Source organism: Rhinoderma darwinii, chromosome 9 (assembly GCF_050947455.1).
Source record: "Rhinoderma darwinii isolate aRhiDar2 chromosome 9, aRhiDar2.hap1, whole genome shotgun sequence".
In the NCBI taxonomy this organism is placed as follows: domain Eukaryota; kingdom Metazoa; phylum Chordata; class Amphibia; order Anura; family Rhinodermatidae; genus Rhinoderma; species Rhinoderma darwinii.
The window spans coordinates 51,234,571-51,258,214 of NC_134695.1; the positions used below are offsets into that span (position 1 = coordinate 51,234,571).

General features: G+C 44.9%; 2 protein-coding genes across 4 annotated transcripts; one reads left to right on the plus strand and one right to left on the minus strand.

Moving 5' to 3' along the window:
* Window positions 1–5: 5 nt before the first annotated feature.
* On the minus strand, window positions 6–10,714 carry TMEM258 (transmembrane protein 258). Of its 2 annotated transcripts, none has more exons than XM_075837660.1 (4): window positions 10,422–10,714; window positions 3,627–3,736; window positions 1,628–1,762; window positions 6–187 (listed from the first exon to the last, which is right to left on the minus strand). In XM_075837660.1, exons 1-3 carry the CDS (start codon window positions 10,503–10,505, stop codon window positions 1,636–1,638), a joined length of 321 nt encoding a protein of 106 aa, XP_075693775.1. In that variant the 5' UTR covers window positions 10,506–10,714; the 3' UTR covers window positions 6–187; window positions 1,628–1,635. The 2 variants fall into 2 exon arrangements, with proteins under 2 accessions (XP_075693775.1, XP_075693776.1); XM_075837661.1 differs by lacking the exon at window positions 10,422–10,714 and adding an exon at window positions 9,910–10,015.
* On the plus strand, window positions 10,184–13,120 carry FEN1 (flap structure-specific endonuclease 1). Of its 2 annotated transcripts, none has more exons than XM_075837658.1 (2): window positions 10,184–10,291; window positions 11,818–13,120. In XM_075837658.1, the coding sequence occupies exon 2, from the start codon at window positions 11,864–11,866 to the stop codon at window positions 13,013–13,015; it is 1,152 nt and encodes a 383-aa protein (XP_075693773.1). In that variant the 5' UTR covers window positions 10,184–10,291; window positions 11,818–11,863; the 3' UTR covers window positions 13,016–13,120. The 2 variants fall into 2 exon arrangements, with proteins under 2 accessions (XP_075693773.1, XP_075693772.1); XM_075837657.1 differs by having other exon boundaries at window positions 10,186–10,295.
* Window positions 13,121–23,644: the final 10,524 nt, after the last annotated feature.

The window sequence follows — 23,644 nt, forward strand, 5'->3', positions numbered from 1 at the left end:
GTTAATATAATGTAATAAAGTGTTTTATTGTAACTGGTGAGCATTTCACCATGAGAAAAAAAAAATCTCAATTGCAGAAATGACAGTGCAACGACTGAGCGGACGCCGCGATCCACGGCCAGTACTGGTCCCCAGACAGAGTGAAGTAAAAAAACAAACAAAAAACATCTAACCGTCCAGCTAGGATCTGAAAATAAAAAAAGAGGAAAAATTATTGAATTCTCAGGTAAAAGAAGTGGGACAATCATTCAAGACCCTCATCTATTAGTCTGAGTGGGAATTGGATACAAAGAACGCCTGCCGCTCTGGAGGACTCAGCACATCTGTGCATTACACACTCTCCTATGGGGGTGCTGTAGGGAAATTGAACACTTGAGGCCAGGTTCCCCCACAGATTACAGCTCATGGCTGAGGGTTCCAGTAGCAAAAACACCCTGCGAGTGGCTTATTGAGGTACACTATCACACGTGCAGTTGTGATGTCTTTTTAGCCATAGCCAGACGTGGCCACAAAAGGAAGCAACTGTATAAAGAAAACACTGATGCATCTCCTTTCTTTTACGGCTTGTTTCACATTTGTGTCGGGACTCCATTCATGGGTTCCGTCTGACCTTTCTGTCAGGGGAACCCATGAACGGAATCCAAACGGAAACCATCCTTTTGCATCACCATTGATTTCAATGGTGACTGATCCGGTGCAAGTGGTTTCCGTTGGTCACCGTTGTGTAAGGGTTCCGTTGTTTTAATGAAATCAATACTGTAGTCTACTACGCTATTCATTTGAACAATGGTAATGCAAACGGAAACCTATGGTATCTGTTTGTACTCCATTCATGGGTTCCCCTGACAGAAAGCTCAGCTGGATCCCATGAACAGAACCCCGACACAGATGTGGACGAAGCCTAAGTGAGTCAAAACTGCGTGTGTGTTTGTTCAGACCTATCTATGAAGATCTGCAACAAATTACAGTACAATATATGTGAATATGGTTCTCAAAACCTTATCCACATGTAGCAGAACATTTCTCAAATCCTGCGGTGCTGCAGCAGATATTACACCGCGCAATGCGTAAAACAATGCCTCGTCTGAACATACACTAAAGCACAGGTATGTTTTAATGAATAGTGACTGTGGGCTAAGCCATGGCCGGTCTGCTAGCCCTACTCCCCTACAAAACAGTAGATCAGTGCTGGAGTGAGGGTGTCCCTTTCTTACATTGCAAAGGCCTTTTGGACAGTATTTGAGAAAACTGTGCAAAATTAGGGGGGGGGGGTAGAACTTTGCGAATGATCACTGAAAGGGTTATAGGCTACTGATGGATGCAAGATGCCAGAATTAGTTGAACTTTAAACGCCCTTAAAGAGAGCAACTCAGTTATACATTGTAGGTGACTTGTACAAGCACTTCTATTATGGGCCTGGGTCTGATCGGTCAGGGGCATTTCTCAGACATGTCGCAGGGACTACTTTAGAGAGCCTGTCCCACCAACACATAAGTGTGAAGTTACCATGGAAAAATATCAGCAATCCGAAATAGTGTAGGAAATTGGCACAATGTTGGTGTTCATTAACAAACCACCCCAATAGATTTAATACAATAATCTCTCAGTGTCACTGTCCTCTACTTACCACCATGGTCACACATAGATCCCGACCCACAAGAGGAGAAACAAAACACCGAATCCCATGAAGAGCGAGGCTACCAGTGAAATAAGGAGCTCCTTGTATACGTCCCTTGTGTATTTGGTGGATGTCACCTCATAGCTTTAATGATCCATTAAGGAAGACAGATTACATTTAGATATAGTTCTTTTGGAACAAAAACTGATCTGATAAAGGGGTTCACGACATGTAATCATGCACGTGACCGCAGTTTGGTGGCCGTATACTATCCGCAATTGCGGATAATATAGAATGCATTCTCTCCTAATGCACCTGACCATGGTTTCCAATGCACATCTTGTGTGTGACCGGTCAGGGATTGCGGACGGCCCGCAGATGACACGCTGGCCCGTCCGTGCCGTAATCACAGACCGTACACACAGCTACAGCCGTGAGCAGGAGACCTCAGGCAGCACTTACATGTCCCTCCCCAACTACTATCGTCAGCTGCAGGTTCAGTCATTGAATGTACAATGTATTTGGTATAGGATATTTCAGTACAGAATTTTTTAATCTATTGCACTTTATGTGGCTCAACACCCAGTATATTTGAACGCAGCCCTAGAGACTTTTTTTTAATGTAGTTTGCGGCAGAAGCCAGATACGCCACTGTAATAAATTAAATATTAGGGAATTCTGTTCCCACAATGCATCTGGAAAAACAAATTACAGCACCAAAACAATTAATTGCAGAATTAAATTTATTTTTTTTTTTTTTTAAAACTACAGAACGTCATATCGGCTGCAGTTTTCAGTCTTGGACTTCAAGCCGCTCTTCCGGTTATAATATGCACTCAATCCCTCAATGACTGCAGCCTATAACAACACCCATAGGTCGCCCTCGTAGATTGCCCCTGCAGTTCCCAATATTCCCAGCTGGTGTCACTCAGGAGATATGGGGCCACTGTTATTATGGACCACGCACTTTATGCTACATATTGAACAGGTGGCACATAAGTGTAGATACAGGTCGGGGCACACATTTATTCACTTGCGTTTGCACACTGGGGTACATATCCGTATCGAGTTTTTTTATGTTGATTACTGGAGGTACACTATAATATGCAATAATGTATTTTCCAACCTTAAAGGGGTATCCCCACTTTAGACATTTATGGCATATTCACAGGATATGCCATACTTTCTAATAGGGGATGCTCAGCTACTAGGAGAACCTGGTTCTCCCAGAAAGTGGACTCTACTCATCAGACATTTATGGCATATACTGTGACTATGCTATAAATGTCTCAAGTGGGAAAAATCCTTTAATACAGGACACTATTACACATACAATACAAAAATACAAACCGGTCAACAATAGCTTGTTTCCAGGTAGCAAAAGGAATTTTTTTTTCTACACTGCACTGAAAATAAAGCAAATGTAAGAGAAAAAGTAGAACAAGTAACGTAATGAGGATATATTACATTTGATTTTTATATAACAAATGTTAAAGAGCACCTGTCATGTTGAACGTGCTGCCCTATCTTTAGGCAGCACGTTATAGAGCAGGAGAAGCAGAGCAGCTTCATATAAAGCTCTGAGAAAAAATATTCAGATTAACTTACACTTTAGTAACATAAATTTGGGGTTTAGGAGTCCAGGGGGCGGTCCTACTCTGTGATTGACAGCTCTCTAAAAACACACACACACACACACACAAGGCTGTCAATCATGGAGTGAGACCACCCACTGGACTCCTAAACCCAAAACAAGCAAAGCTTTACATTACTAAATCAGAAGTTATACTGAATCTTTTCCCACAAAACAATATATAGATCTGCTCAGCTCCTCCGGCTCCACAAGAGGCAGAGATTTACTGTATCTCCTGGATACGAGGCATGTTTTCAGCATCTCTCTCAACATCTGCCTCTTTAGTTTTTTTTTTCTTGCTTTTAGAAGGTGAAAAACACTAACTCCTCTTATCCTCTTTATACATGACAATTTTTGCCATCATTAAAAGGATACACGAAGAACCAAGCAGTGAAAAACATGCCAATTGCCAGGAGCACAACTGTGAGATGTGGAAACACTGCCGGATTGACCGGGCTTGTATATCTGCTCATTGCTTCCAGCTCCTGTGGAGAAAAAAAAAAGGAAACCAGTGATGAGACTCAGAACAAGAGTGAATGTTCACCAACAAAAAGTAACGCCACAACCATTGTTACCAACAGAGCGAGAAAGGGACACTGGCAAAAGAACTATTCAAGTCAGTCTCCCTGAAAACTATCCAAGCGGTCTTCAGATTACTCAGCACCGGAATAAACTTTATATTGGAGCCGGATGTATTTTTGAGGGATAAAAAGTGCAGCCGGCAGACATTTGCCTGGAGTGAATATGAAATGGCTTTCCCATTGGCATGCGGTGAGTTTTGCACATTGAATCGCTCAGTGTGTGGCAGAATAATATGGTACCACACCTGCAGTTTTCTATAGAAACCGTTCAAGCTACAATTTCTGGAACCGTTCATCTTTATTAAACCCCCTATAAATCCCAACATAAACCACATCAGACAATTTTATGGCCCCTGTGTGAATGAGGCCTTGTGTCCCCAAAAAACATAAGAGAAGGCGCAAGCACACGCTCGATCATCTGTTGGTCGTATCGTTTTAAAAAAGTAAAGTATTATCGTTATCGGCAGCACATCTCCCTGAGGAGACGCGCTGCCGACCTGATAATAATGTATGGGGACGAGCGATCGGAGAAACGACCGCTCATCCCCATCCATAGCTCCGTGTGACAGGAGCAAACAAGCGCCGATCAACTATGTCTCGTTGGTCGGCGCTCGCTGCACCGTCCTATTGTCTTTACATATGTCAGGCACAGTATACAGTCCCCCAAACCCTGGTTTCGGGAGCTGAGTAATGGGAGCTTTTTTGGACTCATTAGTTTAACCCTTTATCTTACATCCTTATTTAAAGTGTCATCTCATAGGACACGCACCTTAAATAGTCATTCCAGATTTATAAATTATTTTCTGATCGCTGGGGGCCCCACCACTAAGACCCCCACCAATCGTGAGAACAGGGGTCTCGAACCCCTGATCCTCCTTACTGCTTGACCACCGCTCCATTCACTCTCATACACACTGTGGTCGAGCAGTGAGGAAAAAGAGGGGGGTTCAGGCCCCCCGTTCTCATAATCAATGGGGTCCCAGTGCTGGTGCCCCCAGTGATCAGTTTATTATCACCTATCCTGTGGATTGGTGATAGAGGTTTTTCATGAATCATAAATTAAGGCCGGGTTCCAACGTAGTGCAAACGCTGCGGAATTTCTGCAACTGAATTCTGTGCGGAAATTCCGCAGCGTTTACAGTAGCAAAGTGGATGAGATATAGAATATCTGATGCCCACGCTGCGGAAGAAAACGCAGAAAAGCTGCGTGGAAAGTGTTCTGCGGTGCCACATACAATTCCGCAGCATGTTAATTTATGCTGCGTGATTGGCCCATAGACTTCAAAAGGGAAGTCGAAATTCCGATTTTTGCAGCATTTACGGATCAGAAACGCCATAAAAACCGCTGGAAATCCACAGGAACACATACTTTGCTATAACCAATGTTTAACACTAAGGCTATGTTCACACGGAGTATTTTGCAGGAGGAATATCTGCCTCAAAATTCCGTTTGGAAGTTTGAGGCAGATTTTCCTCTCCCTGCACGCCGATTTTCCCTGAGTTTTTCGCTGCGTTTTTCGCCCGCGGCCATTGAGCGCCGTGGGCATAAAACACAGCGAAATACGCTTTCTCTGCCTCCCATTGAAGTCAATGGGAGGTCAGAGGCGGAAGCGCCCGAAGATAGGGCATGTCGCTTCTTTTTCCCGCGAGGCAGTTTTACTGCTCGCGGGAAAAAGACGCCGACGCCTCCCATTGAAATCAATAGGAGGCATTTTCGGGCCGTTTTTGATGAGTTTTGCGACGCGGTTTCCGCGTCAAAAAACTCGGCAAAATACTCAGTGTGAACATAGCCTAAATCTGCAGGCAAAACCGCAGCAATAGGTGCAGGAAAAAGACAATATTTTCTGCGGATTTGTGTGAGATTTACCAGCGTTTTTCAAGAGATTCTGCTGCAGATTTTCGGTTGCAAAACAAATCCTGTGTGTGGGAACATACCCCGAGGGCTCATTCAGAGGAGCGTGTTCCTTGTCCATGTGATATTCAGACATAAGTGAGTTTTCACGCAATGAGTGTCTGTTGCGTGAAACTCACTGCATGTCCTTTATTGGGGCGCTTTTGCGGATGTTGTCGCCCATTAAAGTCTATGAGTGTGTGAAAACTACAGACAGATCACGGACGACATTTGAGTGCTGTCCGTGTTTCAAGAAGCAGTCGGTAAAGAAATGCAGGGAATAAAAAAAAAAAAAAAAAGAAAGTGCACGCAGAGGGTAACCACGGACGTGAAAAACTGATGCCATAAATAACGCACACGGACATGAAATGCAGGAAATATGGTCCGTTTTTTTGTGCACGCAAACCGGACACACTCATGTGAATGTAGTCTAAGGCAGGGTTCCCACGGGCCAGATGCACTGGGTAAAAACTGTGCAGCGTATCCAAAATGGAACCTGCAGTACATTCCGTCCAAAAAACCGCACTACATAGTGGTGCGGTTTTTTGGACAGGATTTCAGCTGCGGAAATTTTTAAAAAAAAAGTTCATACCCTCCCTCTGTTCTGCACGTAGTCCAGCCTCCCAAGATGACGTTGCAGGCCACGTGATGCTGCAGCCTAGGATTGGGTTCAGCGGTCATCCCAGGAGGCCGGCCTGCAGCAAGGAGGAGAGTCTGGGTAAGTAGGATTTATTTTTTTCCCCCCCGAGTTGTGATTTTTGCCGCAGAATCGCTGCGATTCCACTGCAAAAGTTGCAACACTTGGCTTTCTGTTGGGAGTTTTGCATCCCAACTGCAACAGAAAAATCAAAGAAAACGCAGCATTAATGGACATGCCAGGTCAATTTATTAACGTTTACGCTGCGGTTTTTCCCCGCAACGTGGGCATGAGATTTTCAAAATCTCATCCACTTTGCCGCTACTGTAAATGCTGCAGAAATTACGCACATAATTCCATTGCGGAAATTCCACAGCGTTTACACTACGTGGTAACCCGGCCGGTGTTTTCGCTACAGACAATGATCACCCATCTACAGGATAGGAGATAAATGTTTGATTGTTGGAGCATGACGACTAGACCACGGTCCCTGCTGTGAGAAGGAGTTAGAATGGAGTAACATTGGAGCGTGCACGCTGCAGCTCCATTTAAACGCTATGGGCGGTACGGAAACATCGATCTTTATAGCAGTCCAAGCTCCATTTTTCGTGTTAGGCGTCACGCAATTGCGGATAGTAGGGCTGGGCGATCAAATTAATTTGATTAACTCGCACTCAAGGACCCTCACGATTCTGTTTAACAGAATCGTTGAAACGATTCTTTAATGGCGCCATCGTTATGTGCTGCATGAGGAAGCTCCGCCCTGCCGCCTCGTCACCGCCTGGCGCGCCCCTGCTTCCCTACGGAACTTCTGTTCTGTAACAAAATGACAGCGTACGGAACAGTAGTTCCGCTGGGAAGCAGGGACTCCTCTTCTATAGTGATACCGCCCTGCTGTAGATAGCACCCCCCATGCAGATCACATTACCAACCCACCTTGTACATCGCACCACAGTAGCTCCCACTAGGAGCTGAATCCCCAGGCCAAAGCGTGGGCAACCTCTGGCCGGGGATTCAGCTCCTAGTGGCAGCTACAGCAGCACTATCTAAAAGGAAGAAGGGGGTGCGATATACAAGGGTGTGGTGGTGGGGGTAACCACTACATGTGGGGTTACTATCTACAAAGGAGGATGGGTGCTGCGATCTACATGGGGTGTGTGGGTGCTATCTGCAAGGGTGTGTGACACTATCTACATGGGCACTTTGGCACTATATTGGGGGGGCTGGCACTGTGGGCACTATCTACATGGGCACTGCTGTTTTCAGGGGATTAATACGAAAACCCTGACAAATTAAATCACATTTTTTTTAAAGACCATGAAAAAAACCCACAGACGGACTGGAAATGGATGAGAATTTGGAGCCACTGGTGCAAAGTGCACATGAAAAACTCACATTTCATCAGCTTTTAATGCCCATGTTTTGTTTTTTGCGGTCCTGTGACAAACCTAAATGTCTATGATGCCAGGAGTCTCGCTCACATGTACCATGATCGGGCTGGGAAAACTGGCGAATACATGGACCGTTTTTCACAGTATCCGGCCTTAATGTCATTTATTTAAAAAAAAACATTGTGGGGCCGGTACTGCACAGGGTCCTGCTCACACTTCAGACACTATAATGTAATCTCACCCCCGAGTGCCCGCTCAGTGCTAGCGGAAAAAAAATAAGAAAACCGAGATTCAAATCCAAAATTGCCCAAAGTGTTGAAAAAAAGCTTGATTTTATTTTTGGGCAAAAACACCCAGCCCTAGCGGATAGTATAAAACACATGCTAACCCATGGACCAATGCACAAGACCGTGGTTTCCATGGTCCATGCATTGCCCGGAGCGCAAAAAGAAAAATAGAACATTATACGGGCCACAGGATAGGTCATCAGTATATGATTAGTTGGGGTCCAACACCCGGACCCCGCACCGATCAGCTGTTCCGGCTACCGGACGTCCATGCTGGAAGCAGATGGCTCAGGTGACAGAATAACGGCCGAGCTGCAGTACTGCTCCTGTTCAAGTGAATAGGAGCCAGGTACCGAGAAATCTGCTTCGGCTCCAACTACTGCACACACTGCATAAAATCCGGTACCCGGGAGCAGCTGATAGGTGCGGAGTCCAGGTGTCTGACCCCCCACAGATCATCCTGTGGATAGGTCATCAGTTGTTCGTGCCTGGACAACCCCTTTAACTGAGATGTCAGCTGCAGTTTTTTGGGTGTCAGGTCCTCTTTAAAGCCATCACTGATTTTTGCCTGCACACCACAACAGCGGCTCATTTACTTGAATGATGCGGTGTTGCAGTTCCCTGCACAGCAGATGTCCAGGAGGGGCGCTGTGCTGGAAATAAGCTGAAGGGACCTTGTCCTCATGATCGCCAGGGATCTTAGAAGTCAGACCTCCAATCGTAACAGCGTATCCTAGTAATAAGTCATAAGATGGAAATACCCCTTAATATTGCTCTTATTTTTTTTTTTGTTAAAGCTAAAGTTAGTATATATGGGGCTATTTGGACTGGATAACACCATTTCCCATTGCTGTGTCCTGATGATGGCAAGTGGTGGCTGCAGGAATTAGTCAGTCCTTATCTATGAAAGAACTGAAGCATAACAGAGGAGCCATTAATGAATAGTCCTAAACGTTCACCGCTGCAGTGTATTAAACGCCATCAATCCGGCGTCTGGATAAGAGGTTTGCATATGCTGTATTTAGCTCACAATGTGCCAACACCAATACATTGTAACAAACAGCAGCTGTGTGAGCAGTACTACAACTGTAGAGTACGAGTTCTCAGCACCTAAATAAAAATAATGGATGTTCCATTCACTGCCAACAAGCAGAGTTATTTAAAACGTTTAGAATTTAAATACAAAGTACATTAGAACATTGTAGAACTTCTTATTTTCAAAATATCTTGACAGGAGAAGGAAGGCAGGACTGAACGGCTGCTTACAGTCACATGATACATACATAACACTATAAGGGTATGTTCACACGGCCTATTTACGGACGTAAATCGGGCGTTTTTGCCCCGAATTACGCCCGAAAATAGCGCCTCAATAGCGCTGACAAACATCTGCCCATTGAAAGCAATGGGCAGACGTTTGTCTGTTCACACGAGGCGTATATTTACGCGCCGCTGTCAAATGACGGCGCGTAACTAGACGCCCGCGTCAAAGAAGTGACCTGTCACTTCTTTGGCCGTAATTGGAGCCGCTATTCATTGACTCCAATGAATAGCAGCGCTAATTACGGCCGTAATTGACGCGGCGTTCAAGCGCCTGCACATGCCGGTACGGCTGAAATTACGGGGATGTTTTCAGGCTGAAACATCCCCGTAATTTCAGCCGTTACGGACCCCCGCCGTGTGAACATACCCTAACGGCTGTATACGGGTTCCTGGAAGACGGACCTACAAGTCCGAGTACAATGTTCAAGTATGCTATCCTCATATGACAAGCCTCAGCCTGTTGGCCGGCACCGCCCAATACACGGCACCGCTCATGAAACTGACTACTGGCGACTAGACCGCTGACGCCGCTACAGACTCATTCTCACCATTTTTTTAGTGACAGCACTCCCGGTTCCGCCACGTCTCTTGCAAGTCAAAACGGGGTCAAAGGGCACGGCAGAGAACTCTGGGAGCGGAAGTACGTCACCTCAAGAACACGTGGCATAATAAACCAATCACGGAGTCCTTTGAATGGAGCAGCCAATCGCTAAGAGGCGTATACTGTCCTCTTGCCAACCACATTATGGCTCTGAAAAAATTCAGACAGCCGCAGTCTGAGGTTTTATTCTACCAACCAATCAGGACGTGGATTTACACAGGTCGCCCAATCAGGGCTCACGATGCTTCCAAGCTTGTTGGAGGGTTGGTCCCCGTCAGAACGGCGGGAAAGTGAGTGGTGTTACAGTAGCCCGCGAAAATCTCGAGGAGGTCGGTAAGTATGTGCGCTGTGCGGGGAATAACGACAATGAATTACCTCATAACGTCACTTACATGATGTTACATACATGATAGATTGTGTTTTGACGAGTCATGGATATGCTTGCGCTGATTTACTTACATAAACAGTCGGCGGCGCCGCTGGGTGTAGAGGTTCTTTATGCCGGAGCAAACTGTGGATCTCATATACCGCGCATAGCCGCATCGTGTGATGGGGAGTTTCCTCAGGCAGTTTGCATTACTTGTGGCCATTCATAATGATTGTCTGTCCCAGTTGTGCTACTTCCATCGCATTGTACCTAGACTTTGTTTGTGGAGACTGCAGCCGTGCTGTCCTAAGGGGAGGCCGTCCACTTTAATACTCACTGTTCGATAACTCTGAGGTAACAGAGCGGGTACCCAGGTTCAGGATCCTCATCTCTTGGACCGATAGAGTGGTTACAAAGAGCTATGGAGGACCCGTCCTGTGCTGGACGCTGTGTAATGCCCAATTTCTCCTGTGGTGGCGCTGCATGGAAGTTGAACACTTATTCCAGGTTTCCCCACATATTACAGCTGATCACTGTGGGGGGGGGGCACTTTGTAATCAACTTATTCTCAAGGGACCTTTCTAAGGGTATGTGCACACACACTAATTACATCCGTAATTGACGGACGTATTTCGGCTGCAAGTACCGGACCGAACACAGTGCAGGGAGCCGGGCTCCTAGCATCATAGATATATACGATGCTAGGAGTCCCTGCCTCTCTGCAGGACAACTGTCCCGTACTGTAATCATGTTTTCAGTACGGGACAGTAGTTCCACGGAGAGGCAGGGACTCCTAGCATCGTATATAACTATGATGCTAGGAGCCCGGCTCCCTGCACTGTGTTCGGTCCACTACTTGCGGCCGAAATACGTCCGTCAATTACGGACGTAATTAGTGTGTGTGCACATACCCTAACAAATAGAGATTGTCCAAACCCAGAGAACCTCAAAAAATAAAGCACAGTTTTTCCAATAGAGCTGTGTTTTTGAGCGGCGTGCTCTTCCTGCCCTCCTCACCAGTGACTGGGGTAAGACTCGCCTAATTTCTGAAGAGAAGCGCGCATCTCTGGTCGTCCGTGTGCCGGAGAGTGAAATCCACGCTAGCTAGGCTTTGCTACGCTCCACAGAGAGAAACCTACACTAGCGAGGAGATTGCATCGATTTCTGCTATAACTTGCGCGTGTCATGTCCCTTTTTCCAAACGGCGTAAAATGCCATAAAGTCACACTTTTTAACGCAATTTGTGACCTTTGGGCCTTTCCCGACTTTTCTACGCCAGGAAATTGATGTAGAAAGACTGAAATTCCCCAAATGTACTTTCATTTGGATGTATGTTATATATATATTTTATTTATATTTGAAAAAGTTTTTCTTTTAAACTTATGCACTGATTATAATAAAACCATTATTTCACATGTCATGCATTGATATGTAGTATTAGTATTTTTTATGTCCTCTCTCAGTAACATGTCCTTTTCTGTTTTCTAGTTTGACCTGTAAGAAAGTTTACTGACATCCCCCTTACTGCTCTGCAATGGGAATTCAAGGCCTAGCTAAACTTATTGCTGACGTGGCACCTGGAGCCATAAAAGAGAATGACATAAAGAGTTACTTTGGGCGTAAGGTGGCAGTAGACGCTTCTATGTGCATTTATCAGTTCCTTATAGCTGTGCGGCAGGATGGTAACATGCTTCAGAATGAGGAAGGTGAAACCACCAGTCACTTGATGGGTATGTTCTATCGTACAATACGTATGGTGGAGCACGGCATCAAGCCCGTTTATGTGTTTGATGGGAAGCCACCAGAGATGAAGTCAGGGGAACTGGCCAAGCGTAGTGAGAGGAGGGCAGAAGCAGAGAAACTGCTGGAGGCAGCCCAAGAAGCAGGTGAAGTGGAGAACATTGAGAAATTCAATAAGAGGCTTGTGAAGGTGACAAAACAACACAATGAAGAGTGCAAAAAACTGCTTGCATTAATGGGCATCCCCTATGTCAATGCACCTTGTGAGGCTGAGGCCACGTGTGCGGCTTTGGTGAAAGCTGGGAAAGTGTATGCTGCAGCCACTGAAGATATGGATGCGTTAACCTTTGGTACTCCTCTGCTGCTGCGTCACCTCACTGCTAGTGAGGCCAAAAAGCTGCCAATCCAGGAGTTTCATCTTAGCCGGGCTCTGCAGGACATAGGTATCACACAAGAACAGTTTATTGACCTCTGTATACTGCTGGGCAGTGATTACTGCGAGACCATTCGTGGTATTGGTCCAAAGAGGGCTATCGAATTGATCCGGCAGCATAAAAGCATAGAAGAGATAGTGGATAACATTGACCTTAAGAAATACCCTGTGCCTGAAAACTGGCTGCACAAAGAAGCTCGCCAGCTCTTCTTAGAGCCTGAGGTGGTTGACATGGACGATGTTGAACTCAAGTGGATTGATCCTGATGAGGAATGTTTGGTGGCCTTTATGTGTGGAGAAAAGCAATTCAGTGAAGACCGTATACGTAATGGAGCCAAGAAGCTGGCCAAGAACCGTCATGGCAGTACACAAGGCCGACTAGATGACTTTTTCAAGGTAACCGGATCTGTCAGCTCTTCCAAAAGGAAGGAAACTAATGCTAAAGGATCAGCCAAGAAAAAGGCAAAAACCGCAAGCACCCCATCCGGGAAGTTTAAGAGGGGCAAGAGATAAGCGCACGTGGACTGATTACAGAAGAGCGAGGGGACTGTTTGTTTAGTAGAATGTGTGTAAATGACTTTTATATGTTCTGTCCATTCAAATAAAGGGAGAAATCTGTATACTTGTTAATGTTTTCAATCAGCAGTTAAGTGTGGAGAGCGTTCTGTACTATGGGAGGATGGTCTGCAGTATTGTCCTTTGTCAAGATAGTTGGAATTGTTACTGATCGCACCGTTTAGTTTTAAGAATAGTCTATTACTGGTTTGTTCATAGGCTTGGCTAGGCTCTGTACACCCGTTGACAGCTGTTTCGGTCTCTAATAAACAAAGTTCCAGAACAAAGTATACCGCCAGTGTCCACTTTAAAACCTCTTAAAGAGAATCTTTCACCTCCCCATACATGTGCAGCATGTAATGGGCAGGGTTGCACAAACCCTTGGGCATATTACATTTTTTCCCTACCCTCATTTGTTATTTAGATATCGGTGCCATTATATCTGGCGCCAGATATTTTAAATAACCCCTTGAACTGGCAATGAGGCATGTAGTGGTAAGGGGGCGTGTTACTATGACTGTGACACGGTCCAATCAACAGCTTGCCATTACACGCCTCATTGACAACCCCTCCAACTGTTTAACTGTTTCCCGACCGCTGACTGTATTTTTACGGCCAGCTGTCAGGGACGGGTCCTTAAAACTCGAGCCATAGACTTTTTACGGCTCGGGTTTTAACTTGCTGCCCGCGCGATCGGGCAGCTGAATGTCGGGTCTCCGGCAGTCAGTGACTGCCGGGGACCCTGAGGGGAAGATAGAAGCAGCTTTCGCTGCTTCTGTCTTCTCTGATGACTTGTACACAGCGCTCAATGAACGCTGTGTATAGGAATAGAGGCAGCGGCTGCGCCCCTGTCTCTATTCCTCTTGGCGATTATGTGACTGGTCACATGATCGCCGGGTGCCGTTCCTGACAGACTGCTGCTGGGTCTTACTAGATACAGTGCAGCCCAGTTAGTGACAATCGTCACTATGAGAGGGCTGATTTTCCCTGTAACTGGGGCTGCTGTGCAGCTCCAGTTACAGTGGAAAAGATGGTGTAAGGCCTCATGCACACGACCGTAAAAACTCCCGTTATTACGGGTCGTAATTACGACCCGTAATAACGGGCTCATAGACTTCTATTGGCCACGGGTACCTTCCCGTTTCCTTACGGGAAGGTGCCCGTGCCGTTGAAAAAGATAGAACATGTCCTATTTCAGGCCGTAATAACGGCACGGACAGTCCATAGAAGTCTATGGAGCTCCCGTAATGACGGGTGGCTATATGTGTGCACCCGTCATTACGGCAGCGTTGCTAAGTGACGTCAGTAAATAGTCACTGTCCAGGGATCTGAAAGAGTTAACTGATCGGCAGTAACTCTTTCAGCACCCTGGACAGTGACTACCGATCAGAATAAAGAGCAACCTGTAAAAAAATAAAAGACGTTCATACTTACCGAGAACTTCCTCCAGTCCGGTCTCCCGGCCGTTGCCTTGGTGACGCGTCCCTCTCGACATCCGGCCCGACGTCCTGGCCGTCCCTGGCTGACGTTTCAGCCCATGTGACCGCTGCAGCCAATCACAGGTCAATCACAGGCTGCAGCGGTCACATGGACTGCGCGTCATCCAGGGATGTCGGGCTGGATGTGAAGAGAGGGACGCGTCACCAAGACAACGGCCGGGTAAGTATGAATTTCTTTAACTTTTATTACAGAAAGGGCTGTCCCTTCTCTCTATCCTGCACTGATAGAGAGAAAGGGCTGCCGATTAGTGCAGTGCTATTTTGCCGCCAAAAACGTGCCCGTAAATACGGGTGGAATACGGGTGACATCGGACCCATATTTACGGGCACGGGTCCGTAAATACTGGTGCAAAACGGGTCGAATACGTGTGACACCGGACCCGTATTTACGCCAGTATTTACGGGTGGGAAAAAGTACGGTCGTGTGCATGAGGCCTAAAAGAGAGAAAAAAATATATAAAAGTTCCCCAAAAGTCTTTTATGACCTTTGAGGAACAGACCATAGTAATAAAAAAGTAAAGTGCAAAAAAAATTAATAATAAATACACATAAAATACCCACCCCAAAAAAAAACGTTCCCCTCCCGCCAATCATTGTAACGCTAGCGCTGACCCAATTATCCTAATATAGACATGTAATATATTACAATTTACGGTAGACAATGACGATCACAAATAAAAGGTCTATTTTAGGGTAAAACTATGTTATTACCAAAAAAAATAGCTGAAACATAAAAAAGCTTATTTTTTTACTATTTTCAAACTTTATGAATACAAATTCTAAAATAGCAAAAAGGATGTGTATAAAAACGATAAAAAAAGAAACCTGCATTATCTACTGAAAAAATGTCGCAAAAATCACGTCGTTAGCCCAACAAAAAAGTTATAGCCATTTAACGAACACATGCTAAAAATGGCTAAACGGTGTCTGGTCCTGAAGGCTCAAAATAGTCCGTACCTGAACTGGTTAAATATTGCGCGCCAAATATAACAGCACCGATATCTAAATAACGGAGGAGGGTAGGGAAAAAATGTAAAGTGCCCCACCACCTTCAGGATTTATGAAGGGCGGGACCGCTCAATAAATGTTCCTGGATGCCCCCCTGATCTTTCCACCAGCAGTAAGATCGTGTGGGAGATAATGCAGCCTCTGCTTCACAAGGGGTATCACCTGTACTGCGATAATTTTTATTCCAGTGTGCCCCTGTTTAGGCATTTGCATGCTGCAAGGACTGGGGCATGTGGTACCATGCGCAAAAACCGAATTGGTTTTCCACAGCAATTAGTGCGGAAGCGCATGGTAAAGGGGGACTCCTGTGCTTATGCATCTGAGGAATTGCTGGCGGTCAAGTTCAGGGACCGCAAAGACGTGTATGTGCTAAACACGATTCATACCGCAGGAACAGTGGCAGTGAGGGAAAGGGGGGCATCATCGGACAAGCAAACCAGTGAGCGTGTCCGAATATAACAAGTACATGGGGGGGGGGGTGGATTTAAGCGACCAGGTTTTACAGCCCTATTCAGTAAAACGCAAAACAAAAACCTGGTACAAAAAAAGTGGCCATTTATTTGTTACAGGAGGCCATCCACAACTCATTTGTGCTCTACAAAAAAAACAGGCAGAGACACATACCTGGATTTCCAGGAAAAAAATATTGAAGGCCTCATATTTGATGTTCAGGACACCCGAGAATGCCCCCAGTCTGAGGATGTCACGCGACTGACTGAAAGACACTTCATCAGTCGGATTCCCCCAACACCAACCAGAAGCAACCCCCAGAAAAAGTGCCGCGTCTGCAGAAAAGATGGGCACCGAAAAAGATTCCCGATATTTCTGTCCCTCACAACCAGGCCTGTGCATTGAGCCATGTTTTAAAAAATACCACACTGTTCTGAATTATTAGATTTTAGTTAATTCGTTGAAAATATATTTGCCCTACATTACGTTTTTATTTTCCCCCTGATTTTACTCCAGGGGAGAGGGAGGGAATGGGTGGGGGGTGGATGTCATGTTTGCATATTCTCTAAAGTTCATCTGCTGGAGAGCTCCATTTGCATAAACCTGCAATTTCTTATTTTAGAAAACCCAAAAAAATAAATTCCCATTATACCCCTAGATGAATATTTTGGGATTTCTGCTTCAAGAGCAGATATTTTGGACGTGTTTATAGAAACTCTGTTGAGTTTTGTAAAAACAGCTTTGAAAAAAGGCGATTTGTGAAATAAGCTTCTTCTATCGTCCGTCCTACTTCTCTATGTGATAATAAGGCACACATATTTGGTATCCCCATGCTCAGGAGAAGTGGAAGAATGTGAAAGGAGATGAATTTTGGCCGTGGTCCATACCGTGTGTGAAAAATGCTGGTATAAACTGACGCAATTGCTAAATTTTTGCATTTTTTTTCCAATTTTGCCCACTTTAGAGGAAAACATAAAAATGATATATACTGACAAATGCCACTAAAACAAAGCCCTATCTGTCTTTTAAAAAGAGTGTAAAATTCAAAGATGAACTTTATTCACCTGCAGAGTTATAGTCATCTAAAGAAGCGAATAGCAAAATTGTGACATTTGCTCTGGTCATTTAGCTGTAAAACAGCCTGGTCCTTAACCGGTAACAGAGACAGGTTATGTTTACACGGCCTGGATTTGCAATAGTTAAATCTGTAATGGATTTTCTAGCTAATCCAATGTAATTCAAAGGAGCTAATCTGTGACTTTTCAGCAATGGAATCTGAGAATATGAATAATGAATGCTGTGGATTTTTTAAATCCTGCAGCGTGTTCATTATTATTCATGGACTTTTTCCGGAGCATGTGACTAGGATATAAAATACCCAATTCTCATACGTTGTTGGATTGTCAGGATTAAGGTGTCGCATTGCCATCTATATTTTAACAAAATCTGGAAGCATTTCAGGCAGCGCTCTCATATTTGGGTCCTCAAGGTGCTTGGGTGCCAGTACCCTGGTGGTTTAACCTCCAGTTCCCCATATAATCTAGGCAAAGGAAGGGTCAGCACTCCAAATGCAAGTGAATGTCTTCATGTATACTTTGTTCTTCCATGTCACGCATAACATTATTGTAGCATAATCGTGTCCGTAGCGACGTTTTGGGAAAATGTCCACATCCTCCTGTCACACACCACTGTAAAAGGAGGAGAGTTGGTCTGCAAAGCCTGAGAGAGTTTGCCTGAGATGTTGCTACTAATGCTATTTATTATGCTACAATTGATAAACTGTAAAAACTCCCTGTATCATTGCGACAGGAGGAAATACATGTGACGGGCTGAGTTCCCAAGTAAACGACATGGCGTCCACTGGAAGAGGGTTGTGCTCCTTGTAAAGGGAACACATTGCGGGACTTTTATTCCATTTCGTTGCCATGGGATCTATCTCTGGCACTCCCCAAAACTTTGTGACGGTCTGAAACAGTTGTGGACAGAGACCATTCTGGTAGTGTCAAGATTGGGATTGAAGAGTGACTTCTGAATTTGCGCTGAAGAACCAGTCGTCTAAAAAGGCGACTACTGATATCCCTCTTTCTCTTAGAACAGGCACCACTGCAGAGACCATTTTTGAGAAAACAAACTGGGCCGAATGGAAGGGCTGTAAACTAGAGATCTCACAGGTCCCTGAAGGAAGACCGCAATCCTTATGTATTTTTTATGGGAGGGAGATAGGGGGACATGCACATTAAGGGTCCTTTTCGGTTTATAGAGCCCTTCTCCTTATCAAGAAGATGTAATGAAGAACGGACAGGATACTTTCCATCCTGAAATGTTTCTATATTATAAAACTGTTTAGATAACATGTCTACTATAATGAGTCACGGGGCTGAGGGTTTTGGAACTAAAAACACCCTTGCGTCTACTCCCAGTGATCTTTCCTGTAGAGGAACCTCTTGTAGATTATCCATGGATTATTAAATCCAGAAGAGCAGATCCCAGAATAGCGAATCTGTCTGAGGGAAGACCCCGGCTTACAAGGTAGCGATCTAGAGGAAGATGCCAGAATTGAATATGGTAACCAATTTTTATTATGCTTTACACCCATAGATCTGGAACATCTTACTCCCAAACCTGGTAGAGAAATCTCAGACGTCCTCCTTTTCGCACAACAGGCCTGGCGTCTTATTGGAGCCCCTAGGTCTTCTATAGCCTCCTCCTTGGGGTCCTTGTCTGGGACGAAATCTCTGTAAAGAAAGTCTATGAAAGGAACTGCTTTCCTGGCCTTTACTAATTTTAGGAATATATTTTCCTTATTTATCAGATAGGTCAACTCTTCAGCACTGCCCCAAATAATCGACCTGGCTTAAACTCCGTGTTGCACAGGTTGTTTTTGGATGTAGTTTGGAAGCCTAAATAATAGTTCTGAGTTAGTTGTGGCACTTAAGTTTAATATAGACCCAAGTAAACATTCTAGTGGAGGATCTAGTTTAATTATATCATTAGATTATAAAGTCTTCAGAAAGTACATGGACTCCTGCTCTCTGCAATATTTATGGCAAATTCCCAACATTCCTTAACCTAGCCCACATTAAGTGTTCTTTTAATCCCCCCAATAATCTGGCTTCTAGCCACAATTTTGATTGAAGAAATCACTATCTACAGGCAGTAGTTCTGATAACTACATGGTTGGCCGAGATGATTGGTAACAGCCTAGACCCATTCTGCCTACAAGACACTAGTGAGTGACATTGCAAGTGAAACTCCACATAAACTCCAGCAGATATCATAGATGTCTATCTGCAATGGCAGGTGTTTGTTAAGAGTGCTCTGGTACAGACTTGACACCGATAGTCAGGATAGGCCATCAATACCTGATCGGTGAAGGCCAAAAACCCGGCACCCCTGCTGATCAGCTGTTTTGAAGTGGCTGCCGCGCTCATGCGAACACTGCTTTCCCTTCATTTCATGCTGTGATTCACGGACACACTTATAGTGACAGTTCACAGTATTTCAGCCTTATCCCATTCAAGTGAACTGTCACTATAAGGCTGGGTTCACACAACCTATTTTCAGACGTAAACGAGGCGTATTATGCCTCGTTTTACGCCTGAAAATAGGGCTACAATACGTCGGCAAACATCTGCCCATTCATTTGAATGGGTTTGCCGACGTACTGTGCAGACGACCTGTAATTTACGCGTCGTCGTTTGACAGCTGTCAAACGACGATGCGTAAATTGACTGCCTCGGCAAAGAAGTGCAGGACACTTCTTTGCCACGTAATTTGAGCCGTTCTTCATTGAACTCAATGAAGAGCAGCTCAAGATTTACGAGCGTCACAGACGCCTCGCATAATACGAGGAGCATTTACGTGTGAAACGAGGCAGCTGTTTTCTCTTGAAAACAGTCTGTCTTTTCACACGTAAATGCCTCTCATCGTGTGCACATACCCTAAGTGTGTCGACAATTCAGTGTGAGCAAGTTAAAATGAAGAGGAAGCGAGCGCTGCGACCCCGGCAAAACAGATGATCGGTAGGGGAGTCTGACCTCGACCAGATATTGATGGCCTATTGTGAGGATAGGCCATCAATTTCTTAAGACTGGAAAAGCCCTTTAACAGGTTCCCGACCGCTGGCCGTATTTATACGGTCAGCGGTCAGGGTCTCTGAAGTCCGGCGTATAGTATATATACGGCCGCACTTCAGAGACTGTGCACGCGCGATCGCGTGCACACAGCTCTATGCCCTGGCTGTTGCTAACAGCCATGGGCACTGGGCAGAATGTCAGGGGTCAATCTTTTGGCCCCTGAACATGTAATCGCTGTGACAACCAATCACAGCGATCACATGCATTTCTGCATAGAAAACAGTGTGCACGCGATCGCGTGCACACAGCCCTGTGCCCTCGCTGTTACCAACAGCTCTGGGCACTGGGCAGAGTATCAGGGACCAATCTGATGGTCCCTGAACATGTGGTCGCTGTGACAACCAATCACAGCGATCACATGCATTCCTGCTTATAAAACAGTGTGCACGCGATCGCGTGCACACAGCCCTGTGCCCACGCTGTTACCAACAGCACTGGGCAGAGTATCAGGGACCAATCTGATGGTCCCTGAACATGTGGTCGCTGTGAAAACCTATCACAGCGACCACATTTGTTTTATTTTGACTTTTCTGGCAGTAAATCTCCTGCCTCTTTTCTTCTCCTCAAACATTGTTTCAGTTTGAGGAGAAGAAGAGACTCGGGAGAATTGCTGCCAGAAGATTACAGTTACAGTTACAAAAAAATACAGTTACACTCTAAAACATTCTCTGTATAGATAGATTTCTATCTATCTATACAATCTATCTATCCATCTATCTTTTTTTCTATCTATCTACCTTTCTTTCTTTTATTCTATTAGAATAGGCAGGTAGGGAGTATATAATTATATATATATCCACATATATATAATATATATAGCAATAGCGGTTTATTTTTTTGTTAGCGGTAGTGTAGATATATATAGCAGTTAATTTGTGTGTTTTATAAAAAAACAAAAAAAAACAATTTGTTTAGTTAGTGTTAGTTACATTATGGCGAGGAAGTTGTTTAGCGCCGAGGAGGCATACGCCATGCTGTGGTCTGAGTCGGAGACCGCATCAGAGATGGCGTCCGAGATGGAACCTGTTTTAGGTAGTGACGATGACAGCGTCACTTCAGGTTCATCTTCAGGGGACGTTGTCCCTGATGCAGTCGAAACTGCAGAACATGAAAGCGCAGGGCCAAGTAGCGCTGTAGCACGGGACAGCCTGGTCCCTCCAGTCCAGGCTCTTGTATGGGCACCAGCCCCATCTTTTGGGCCTAGAATCCACGGATTTACGGCCACTCCTGGCATAACCGTGGACAATACAAATTTTGTCCAAATGGATTACTTCCATTTATTTATAACGGACGACATCCTAAATCAGATTGTCCACGAAACAAATTTATATGCCACGCAATATATAAGGCAGAAACCTTCATCCACCCATGCCAGAGATTGGACGCCCACCAATTTGCAGGAATTAAAAAAAAATTTGGGGCTCACCCTAAATATGGGTATTGTCAAAAAGCCCTCCATTAGGTCTTACTGGTCAACAAGACCCGCCCAAGCCACCCCAGTATATTCTGCAGTAATGCCCAGGTCTCGTTATGAGACAATAATGAGGTTCCTCCACTTCAATGACAACGCACAGGCCCCCCCCCAAGTACCGATGCAAACCGGGATCGGTTGTTCAAAATAAGACCGCTAATAAATTCCCTGAATAATTTATTTCTGCAACTCTACACCCCTGAGCAGAATGTAAGTGTGGACGAATCCCTCCTCAACTTTCATGGCAGACTTAGCTTTCGCCAATATCTACCTTCCAAAAGGGCAAGATATGGCGTTAAGCTCTACAAATTGTGTGAAAGCGGGTCAGGATATACCACCGCCTTCAGGATTTATGAAGGGCGGGACCGCACAATAAATGTTCCTGGATGCCCCCCTGATCTTTCCACCAGCAGTAAGATCGTGTGGGAGATAATGCAGCCTCTGCTTCACAAGGGGTACCACCTGTACTGTGATAATTTTTATTCTAGTGTGTCCCTGTTTAGGCATTTGCATGCTGCAAGGACTGGGGCATGTGGTACCATGCGCAAAAACAGAATTGGTTTTCCACAGCAATTAGTGGGGAAGCGCATGGTAAAGGGGGACTCCTGTGCTTATGCATCTGAGGAATTGCTGGCGGTCAAGTTCAGGGATCGCAAAGATGTGTATGTGCTAAGCACGATTCATACCGCAGGAACAGTGGCAGTGAGGGAAAGGGGGGCAACATCGGACAAGCACAAACCAGTGAGCGTGTCCGAATATAACAAGTACATGGGGGGGGGTGGATTTAAGCGACCAGGTTTTACAGCCCTATTTAGTAAAACGCAAAACTAAAACCTGGTACAAAAAGGTGGCCATTTATTTGTTACAGGTGGCAAATCCACAACTCATTTGTGCTCTACAAAAAAAACAGAGGCAGAGACACATACCTGGATTTCCAGGAAAAAATTATTGAAGGCCTCATTTTTGATGTTCAGGACACCAGAGAATGCCCCCAGTCTGAGGATGTCACGCGACTGACTGAAAGACACTTCATCAGTCGGATTCCCCCAACAGCAACCAGAAGCAACCCCCAGAAAAAGTGCCGCGTCTGCAGAAAAGACGGGCACCGCAAAGATTCCCGATATTTCTGTCCCTCATGTCCCTCGCAACCAGGCCTGTGCATTGAGCCATGTTTTAAAAAATACCACACTGTTCTGAATTATTAGATTTTAGTTAATTTGTTGAAAATATATTTGCCCTACATTACGTTTTTATTTTCCCCTGATTTTACTCCAAGGGTGAGGGAGGGAATGGGTGGGGGGTGGATGTCATGTTTGATGTTTTCTAAAGTTCATCTGCTGGAGAGCTCCATTTGCATTAACCTGCAATTTCTTATTTTAGAAAACCCCAAAAAATAAATTCCCATTATACCCCTAGATGAATATTTTGGGATTTCTGCTTCAAGAGCAGATATTTTGGAAGTGTTATAGAAACTCTGTTGAGTTTTGTAAAACCAGCTTTGAAAAAAAGCGATATGTGAAATAATCTTCTTCTATCGTCCGCCCTCCTACATCTCTATGTGATAAATAAGGCCACATATTTGGTATCCCCGTGCACGGGAGAAGTTGCAGAATGTGAACCGAGATTAATTTTGACCGTGGTCTATGCCGTGTGTGAAAAATGCTGGTATAAACTGACGCATTTGCTAAAAAATTGCTAATTTTATTTTGATCCATCTTATTCAAGAAACTTTCAGAAGAAAACTGGACTGTCTAAAAATATGATAAACCCCTTGAAGAAAACCTTGTGGGGTCTACTTGTGTGAATGAAGTCATTTATGGGGTGTTTCTAATCTTTCAGCAGCATTACGCCCCCCAGAAAACAGTATACGGCTATAAAGTCAAGTGTAGAATTCCTGGACCGAAAAGGCCAAAAAGCCTCTTTTTATGCCAAGCCCTGGCACATGCCCATGAATAAAGCACACATATTTGGTATCCCCATGCACGGGAGAAGTGGAAGAATGTGAAATGCGATGAATTTTGTC